At 51.1% G+C, this 9,828-nt stretch overlaps 1 protein-coding gene across 1 annotated transcript; it reads right to left on the bottom strand.

Annotated features, from left to right (window-relative positions):
• Positions 1-2,588: 2,588 nt before the first annotated feature.
• NXNL2 (nucleoredoxin like 2) lies at positions 2,589-9,215 on the bottom strand (the record flags this gene model as incomplete). The annotated part of the gene is given in 3 exon segments (XM_082842026.1): positions 2,589-2,757; positions 8,914-9,176; positions 9,180-9,215. Coding segments are annotated over 3 exon segments (468 nt in total).
• Positions 9,216-9,828: the final 613 nt, after the last annotated feature.

The following is a 9,828-nucleotide window of genomic DNA, read 5'->3' as shown; positions in this document are numbered from 1 at the left end:
AGCCTTTGTCTGGGACCCCTCTCTCCCTTCAGGTGCCAAATGACCACACATGCAACCCTGTGCAGCTCCCAAGCCCACAGCAGCACGCTGCTCCAGCCCCCGGGGTCAGCAGGCTGCTTGGGCTCCCTCATGGCAGCTAATGAGCATGTTTACCAGGAGGGACATATCTCTACTTTTTAAGAAGTCTGGTTGTGGTTAACACACACACGTGCACACATGGTTTGTGGACTTTACACCTGCAAGAGATGCCCACCCACCCCTAAGAATGTGTGATTAAAAATCCATAATCAGATCTTAAATGTTTTCATCACAGAAAAGCAATGGTAACGATGTGATGTGATGAAGAGGGTAGCTAACACTATGATGCTGGGGAAAATACCATAATTAAGTGAATATACCATCTCTTGTTTTGGGAAGAAAACTGCATTTTTACACTTTATTTCTGGGGCAAATAATGACCAGGTTAGCTCCATCAAATATGTCCCTAGTCAACCCACGGACCCCAATGACGCTGGGTCTCAGTCTCAGTGGAGAGAACTTGACTGATGGGGGCTTGGAGGGAGATCAAAGTGACTGCGCCATGGAGTCCCCAGCCCTGCTCTAATTAAGCCAACAATGTGGTCTCACCCTCAAGGACTCAGCTCTCATGTTCTGGGTTTAGCAGAGCAACCAGAGGCCTTCTTCACTTTTTGCCCAGCACTGTTCCACAGAGGGCCTCGTTAGGGAAACATGGGGATTCCTGCATCCTACAAGGGACAGCTTTGTTCCAAATTCCCAGCTGAGGGACCCAGCAGGCCAAGTGGGTCAGCAAATGGGTACCAGGCTAAAGGTGGCTGCCTGGTATTTCACGATTACAATTGTGTGGATCAGAATGCAGCTGGCCGTCTCCAGCAGGCCGGCCAGCGAGAGGAGAGGCTCAGGAGCTCGTAACTGGCACCGCACACAGCCCTCTTGCTATCAGCAAAGATATACACTACTATATATAAAATAGATAACCAACAAGGACCTACTGTACAGCACAGGGAACTCTACTCAATATCTTGTAATAACCTATAATGGAAGAGAATGTTAAAAAAAGGAATATGTATAGTTATATTGAATATATATGTATAACTGAATCGCTTTGTTGTACACCTGAAACTAACACAACATTGTAAATCAACTACATTTCAATAAAAATTAAAAAGAAAAAACTTCATGTGTGAACTTTCATTTACCTGGATCAATCAGCATCTTTTAGAAGATGTGGAGGTTTGATCTTGAAGATGTGACTATGCAGCCTTGAAATTTTCTTTTCTTTCTAAGATACTGTGATGCTATTAAAAGCAAGTGTAAGAAAAGAAAACAAAAAGAAGAAAAAAGTCCCAAGAAGACTCATAATTAAAAACTATCAAGAGTCATGTACCAAAATGTTCATTGCAGCTCTATTTACAATAGCCAGGACATGGAAGTAACCTAAGTGTCCATCAACAGATGAATGGATAAAGAAGATATCCATATATCTTCTTTATATATGTACAATGGAATATTACTCAGCCATAAAAAGGAACGAAACTGAGTTATTTGTAGTGAGGTGGATGGATCTAGAGATTGTTATACAGAGTGAAGTAAGTCAGAAAGAGAAAAACAAATACCATATGCTAACACACATATATGGAATCTAAAAAAAAACAAATGGTCAGAAGAACCTAGGGGCAAGACGGGAATAAAGATGCAGACCTACCAGAGAATGGACTTGAGGATACGAGGAGGGGGAAGGGTAAGCTGGGGCAAAGTGAGAGAGTGGCATGGACATATATACACTACCAAACGTAAAATAGATAGCTAGTGGGAAGCAGCCGCATAGCACAGGGAGATCAGCTCAGTGCTTTGTGACCATCTAGAGGGGTGGGATATGGAGGGTGGGAGGGAGGGAGAAGCAAGAGGGAAGAGATATGGGAACATATGTATAACTGATTCACTTTGTTATAAAGCAGAAACTAACGCACCATTGTAAAGCAATTATACTCTAATAAAGATGTTAAAAAATAAAATAAAATAATAAAAAATTAAAACTCTCCCCTTTGAAAAACTGAACAAAGTGTTTGAGAATGGTATTTCTCGAGTGCTTCACTTTCCTCCTAAGGGCACTTGGTTTGCCAGGAAAAGAAGGAAATCAGAGGGCTCCAGGTGGAAATAGGTTTGTTTATTAAAGCAAATAGATTCTGCAAACTGTAGTAATAAATATACTTGTGAAAGCATATCATTAAAATAAAGGCATCTCCAGAAAATGTATCAATAAATATGCTATTTCACCTGAAAAGCCTGTATAAATACATGTTTTGCATAGATTTCCAATAGCTCAATGTGAACACACTTAAGCTCATGTGAAGAAAGCTATGATAAGAATAATAAAAATAACTACAAACAAGGCTACAGGGAGGGCATTCCCTGAGCAATATTTTCTTTCCATCACAGCTGAGTGCTTCTGCCTGAAAGAAACCACCAGCGTCGAGAAAGGAAACAGGATGCTCCTCTTCTCTGTCACGTTCATGCTGCAGCAACAGGAGTGACACACACCTGCCCAGGTCCCCGGAGATCCCCCCAGCTCAACCGGAGAAATTCTGGAAGATGTCAGCTGCCTCCACCCAGTTCTGGAAGCAGGCCAGCCCCCGCTCCCGGATCTGCTTCCGCCCTTTGTCAGTGATGACGTCCCCGCTCGGTTTCACGATCACAAGCCTGGGGATGGCCATGATGTGGTACCTGGTCCTCAGCTCACTGTGGGAGAGAAGAGGGTGACCGAGGGTCAGCGTGGGACAGGACAGGCCGCTGCACGTCTGCAGGGACCAGCGCCTCCCCAGTGCCAGCTGAGCCTGCAAAGCCTTAGAATCCAGCCTGCCCGGTGAGCCCTCCCACTGGGCTGAGGATTCCTTTGGGCTCTTTTCTTCTTGCTGCTAGCTGGGTCCAAGACAGTGCTGTCGCAGAAGAATGTCAGCAGTGATGGGACTGTTCTGCATCTGTGCTGCCCAATGTCACAGCCACAGCCACATGTGACTACGGAGCACTTGGAATCTGGCTGGTGAGCCTGAGGAACTGAATTTTGGGTTTTAGTTAATTTTATTTATTTATTTATTTATTTATTTATTGGCTGCCCTAAGCGGCTTGTGGGATCTTAGTTTCCTGACCAGGGATTGAACCCCGGGCCACGGAAGTGAAAGCACTGAGTCATAACCACTGGACTTCCAGGGAATTCCGTTTTAGTCAGTTTTAAATTTAAGTAGCCACATGTGGCTAGTGGCTGCCAAATTGCACAGTGCAATTTTAAACCCACAAATAACCCAATAAATTTGTATCCCTCCTACATCTCAGGAGGTTTAAATACATCAGGTACGTATAATAGCAAAAGTTAAAATTCCATGAGTTCTAGATAAATACAAAGGCTTACTAGACTTTTTGCCTTACAGATTCAAGGACACACTGATTAACATTATGGGTGAAACATTTTACTGTCGCATGTAACCCCTTGAGTGACCATTTCACAAAATTATTTGTATTCATTTAAAGAAAGGAGCTTCTGCCTTCTTAGTTTTGCAAGTCTCCCCATAACCTTCACAGGGATTAGTACCCTCAAGACAGGACAGCTGGGTGAAAATCCCTGTCCTGTTACCACAGCCAGCTTGCCAGGGCCTCACATTAACTGTAGTCTGATTTCCCTCATCTGTCGCCCTCAGGGCTGTAAAACTGAGTGGAAGGAAAAATGCACTTGAGACCCTCCTGTTACTAAATCTCCCCTGTGACGCCTCCATCAGGCCCTTCCTGCTGCTTTCCAGTATCCAAGGCCAAGACAAATCTTAATTCAAGCAGGAAAAAAAACACAGTACCTACACCCAATGGAGAGAAAATATGCCTTGTTTTCAAACATCTATGAAATGGTGACAAAACCAGTCATGTTCTCGGTCATAAAGGGATCTTAATATATTTCAAATAATCAGTGATACACAGACCACTTAATGACATAATGGAATTGGAAACCAATAAGCAATAATTTTTGGAATCAGTTAAAAACTAAATAACCATATATTATATATGAAATCATAATACCCATATACTATGGGTCCCAAGCTATAGATACAATTAGACACAGAGAGTTATGTCTTACACACTCTTATCCAAAACTAAAAGGCCTCTATATAGATGAGTTCTGCATTTCATTCAAGAAGCTAGAAAAACAATGATGAAGCAATTACAAGGAAAGTAGAAAGAAGGCAAAAGAAGATTGAGGACAGAAATCACTGGACAAGGAAATGAATCAACATGGGGTGAACAACAAACCAAACCTGATTCTTAGACTAAAAAACAGAGCAAAGCTCTACCAAGATTGGAAGAAAAAAGGGACGACACAGGGATATCAGGAACCAGGTGGGGCTTTGAGAAGCGAGAAGGAGGTTTGAAGACAGTTCATTGCTCCAGCTTCTTTTCAAAGAGTCACCCAGTGTGGGTCCTCAAATCCCCACCCTGGCAGCCTCTGCTTGGGGAGAGCTGTAACCTTGGAACCATGTGGGAAAGACACATAACAACCCTCCTCCCCTGAAGTCATCTCCATCTCCTCTGGGCACTGTGTCCAGAGAGAATAGACCAAGCCTCAGAAAGGAAAGAGCCTTGTTGCTGGGCAGAATGAAGTGATAACTCTGAGAATTTTAACCATTTCAGGGAAATCTGAGAGCTCATTTCCTCCTCGCTCTGTGTGCAGTTGCAGCATTGGCTCCCTCCCTCCACCTAAAGCAGAACATCCTTATCCCTGGCACAACTGCTTCTGGGTTGCCATGGCAACTTCTGTCTCTGGTCTCTTTCCGTCTCAGCCACCGGCAGACCATTACAGAACATATCTCTCTACTTGCTCCGAGCATCCATGAAACAAGTGCCCTGCAGGCGCCAAGCACTGAACAATGTCTGGTCTAACATTAGAGACTACAGAAACACGCCCCCACCCCCCCACCCCGGACACATACCCTTAGCACAGGGGTGGCACTGGCTCGAGCTATGGAGGGCATAGGACTCTGGGGCCAGACATGCTCCCCATGTCCCCAGGGGCACAAAGGAGGAGCTACTAGGTAGAGAAGCAGAGGCTCCAGGGTTGGAGGATACAGCATGTATGTGACCTGTGGAGGTGGAAAAGTGTGTGGAGTACTCTGGAACATCAGTTTTCCAGTCTGGCAGAACACAGGTGGAAAGGGAAGAAAACAAGGTGATCGTGGGTCAAATGCTGGAGGGGAATGTGCGAGACACGGACTGAGTGGGTCTCACATGCCAGGCTGCAAGTGATAGAAATTCCTGCTGGCAAAGTCAGAAGCTGTTACTTGGCTCTTGGGCCCATAACAAAGGGAAGGAAGGCAGGACAGAACCGGGTCTTCGATGCTGTGCCCCCTCTCAGGCCTCTTGCCTACCTGCACACAGGCATCTGGGCGGGACCTGAGAGCCCGCCCTTGGCCCGCGCTGCCCCTAGCTGTAGGGACGTCAGTAAACATCTGCCTCTCTAGGCCGGGTCTTGTATGCCGGCTGCACTGGACAGCCAAGATCCACGCGACCTTGAGGACAGGTGAGTGGCTCTAGGCATTCTCTTCCTGCAGGTGCATCTGCAGCGGCACCTCCAGCCATGCCTGGGGTAACCCCAGGCGGGAGGGGGTGTGTGTGGGTTCTGTGGTGATCTCTCTCCTCCTGAGCCTCAGGCTGGTCAGCAGAAATCCAGTGGACAGCAGATGACGTGCTTTGGCCTCTGAGGGCAGACAGCCTGGGGTCCCTCACCGTGACTGGTTGGTGATGACGGTTCTGGACCCATCTTCTCACAGCACCAAGCAGATGCCGTGCTCTGCACAAATTAAGAACTTCTGAAAAGGCCTCCTGGAGGCTTCCTGCATTCTTTAGTTCTCCTTGGTGGCAGTTATTTCCATTTTTGCTCATGAGCTGATTCCAAAATGCAGGCTGGGATGAACAGAATTTAGGGCCTAGCTCCAAGAATTTCCCACAGAATACCGCATTTCCTAACTTATAAATTGCAATGACAGGATTAACAAAGTTCAGTCTGGAAAGGGGGAGGCACAAGGAGCTAACTTCCCCCCAAAGAACCCCCCCGCTCCAGATTCCTCCAAGTGAGCTGGCGGAGTGCAGCTGCCTGTGCCCTGAACAGTTCAGCACCTGTAGTGGACTGAATGGGCCTTGACCAGATAAGGCTTCCCTCTGGGAAGCGGAGGGAGCACGGCAACCCCCCGCACCCCACTCCTAGCAAGGTTGTGCTGAGGCTCAGTGTCCCCTGGGAGAGGAAGCCATAGCCAAAAGGACAGGTTCCAGAGCCAGGAGTACCAGTCCCTGTTCCTCAAAACTGTGAAATGGGCAACAGATACAAAGTCCTGGTACACAACCAGCTGACAACGCTCTGAATTCGTGCATCAGCGCAGTCCTCATCCGTCCTGTGAGGTATCATTATACTCAGAGATTGAATACCTTACCTACTGTCACCCCACGAATAGGTCCCACAGCTGGGCTCTGCCCAGGGCCTGAGCTTATTACTAACACTGTCACTCTGTCAGTTTCAAAACTAAGTATGTTCTTTCAAAAGCTGTGTATAACTTGAACGCTAAGCAAATCAAAAACTTTACAACCACCACTAGATGTGAAGGTATATGAATCCTTCCGCCAGTAAATCACGGGCATTTGGATTTATCATCGAAGAATTTCCTAATCTTGCTGTGAGTGAGGCCTCAGGAAGCAGGCACTCCCCCACACACACCACCGTCGAGGGCCTGGGCCTCACTTCTTCTTCGGCATCACCAAAAGCATGTGCTGGGGGGAAATGACTCCTCCAGGGAACTTTTCAAAGTTAGCTTCCATTTTTAATTGTCCAGAAGGAAAACCATCCCAGAATAATTAATTTGGTGGGGAGGAAGGAAATGCCACAACTGAATATTAATCCCCAGAGAAATGCAACACATGCTGCTATAAAACAAAACCCAGAAATTCACCTCCGTATTTGTTAAGGGACGGTGGTGTAATGTACTTTGTGAAGAGCAATAAACCTACATGTGGACTCTTACACCAGAGGAGACCCCCAACATGCCAGACAATTGGTGCCTGTGCTCCATTCCTCTCTGCAAATCCTCCACAAAGTCCTCCCCCTCCCCTCCCCCTCCCCTCCCCCTCCCCTCCCCCCCTCTCCCCCTCCCCTCCCCTCCTCCCCTCCCCCTCCCCCTCCCCTCCCCTCCCCCTCCCCTCCTCCCCTCCCCCTCCCCTCCCCTCCCCTCCCCTCCTCCCCTCCCCCTCCTCCCTCCCCTCCCCCCTCCCCCTCCCCTCCCCCCTCCCCCTCCCCTCCCCTCCCCCTCCCCCTCCCCTCCCCTCCCCTCCCCTCTTCCCCTGCCCTCCCCCCTCCCCCTCCCCCTCCCCTCCCCTCCCCTCCTCCCCTCCCCTCCCCTCTCCCCTCCCCTCCTCCCCCTCCCCCTCCCCCTCCCTCCGTCCCTCCCTCATCCTTCCTTTTTTTTTTTTTTTTGTGGTATGCGGGCCGCTCACTGTTGTGGCCTCTCCCGTTGCAGAGCACAGGCTCCAGATGCACAGGCTCAGCGGCCATGGCTCACGGGCCCAGCCGCTCTGCGGCAGGTGGGATCTTACCGGACCGGGGCACGAACCCGTGTCCCCTGCATCGGCAGGCGGACTCTCACCCACTGCGCCACCAGGGAAGCCCCTCTTTTTTTTTTTTTAATTTAATTTATTTATTTTTTGCTGCTGGGTCTTCATTGCTGCGTGTGGGCTTTCTCTAGTTGTGGCGAGTGGAAGCTACTCTTTGTTGTGTTGCAGGCTTCTCATTGTGGTGGCTTGTCTTGTTGCAGAGTACGGGCTCTAGGCGTGTGGGCTTCAGTAGTTGTGGTACATGGGCTCAGTAGTTGTGGCACACGGGCTTAGATACTCTGCGGCATGTGGGATCTTCCCGGACCAGGGCTCGAACCCGTGTCCCCTGCATTGGCAGGTGGATTCTTAACCACTGCGCCACCAGGGAAGCCCCCACATCGTTCCTTTTCCTCCTCCCCCTCCCAGGTCCTACCACCTCCCCCCGCTTCTCCCTCCTCCTCTCCATGGAGCTCATTGACCACACCCAATAGAGCACTAGGGTCAATTTCCAGTTTGCTCACAAACTCTGAAATCCAGCGGAGCTGAGGTTCCCTGCCATGTTACATCTTTTCTAAAGCAAGGGTGGGGCAAGATCCTTTCAGAGAGCAAGGATTTTTGTCACCTCTGACACGTCTCCTCAAGAGTCCAGGAACCTGCTTCTTTCTACAGTTATAGGAGCAGGAGACGTCTTAATGAAATTTCAGTCACTGCCAGTAAAAATGAAACTGCAACGTGGCCTGGCACTAAGTTCCTCCAGCCCTGGAGTCCTTGGCCTCAAGTAGTATGGCCCCCAGTCCCGTACTACTGGCCCACAGCAGTCAACCCATGGTCTCCAGTTCTGACCTGAGTGGCCTTTCTGGGTCTCCCTCTTCCGCTCTCCAGATAAGGGGCGGTATCTTCCTGTGCTGTAGGATGGGGCATCCCCGGGCTGTGATTTACCAGAGCAGGCTTCCTGGACAGCAGCATCAGCATCACCAGAACTCCTTATAAACTGAGATTCCCGGAGCCTCAGACCCACTGAGTCAGAGGCTAGAGTAGGCCACTGCCCAGGCTCACCAAGCGCCCATGGTGATGCAGATGCTCCCTGTCAGCCAACCGCTAGAACCTCCCTGGGAAGCCGAAGCAGAGACTACGATGTAGCTGAGAGAGGCTCGAACGGCGTGGGGATGGGGTTATCAAAGAGCTCCCGATAGCTGGGAGAAGCACAGGGATGAGGGATTGGGATGGGGGTTGGGGGGTGCGCCTAACAGCCCCCAGAACCCCCAATCCGTCCCCACTCACTGCCGGTAGGGGTCGTGGAAGGGCAGCGCCAGCCAGGCGCCGTGCAGCTCCCGCATGAAGTCCAGCATCTCCTGAGCGCTGCCGTCGGCGGACACGAAGACCACCTCGAAGGGCCCGGACGGCCGCGCCTGGTCCACTAGCTCCGCGTAGAAGTCGCAGATCAGCAGCGTGAAATCGCGGCTGGGCGCGCACCGGCCCGTGGCGAAGTACAGAGCCACCACCTTGTTCTGCAGCGCCGCCTCAGCCTCCACCCACGTGCCGTCTTAGGTCACCAGGGGCCGCCCGCCTAGCACGTCCACCATGGCCGGGAGCCTGGATAGCTTCGGCGGGAGGACACCAGCCGGAAGACGCGGGGAGGTGAGTCGGAGCGCACGGACACCTGCGGGAAAACGAGGCGGAGGAGGGGCGGCAGTGAGCGCAGGTGGCTGATCACCTGCAGGCGGACGGTCACCTGCGGTCACCGTCCACCTGCAGCCAGCCGAAGGGACCGGCTAGGTCCCTTCGCACAGCCGGGCACCCGGACCTCGGCACGGGCCTGAGCCTCGGCCTCCGGCAGGAGTAAGAGCGTCCGTACTGGGGAGAGGGGTGTACACTCACAGACAGCCGCGACCCCAGACGCAGCGGCCGCAGCAGCGGCACACACAGCACCCGCCTCCAGGAAGCCAAGGGGCCCCGCCCCCGACCCTCCTGCCCCCGCGTCCCGCCCCAAAGCCCTCCTCTGCAGCCCCCTTCACCTCCCACCCACCTGCGCAGCTCTCGGTCGTGCGCGGCAAGCCTTCTTCGCGCTCCCGGCGACGCACTTTTCTCCCCCCTCTCCCATGCCCTCCCCCTCCGCTCCTCCCCTGAGCCCCGCCTGTCGCACCCTCGCCCCAGGTCCCGCTGGCGCTCGCCCCACCCCGCGATCGGTCGCTCCCC

This window comes from Leucopleurus acutus (assembly GCF_964270905.1).
Source record: "Leucopleurus acutus genome assembly, chromosome: 7".
NCBI classification, from domain to species: domain Eukaryota; kingdom Metazoa; phylum Chordata; class Mammalia; order Artiodactyla; family Delphinidae; genus Leucopleurus; species Leucopleurus acutus.
Note: the sequence above shows the minus strand (reverse complement) of the source record. Positions and strands in the feature narration are given on the sequence as shown.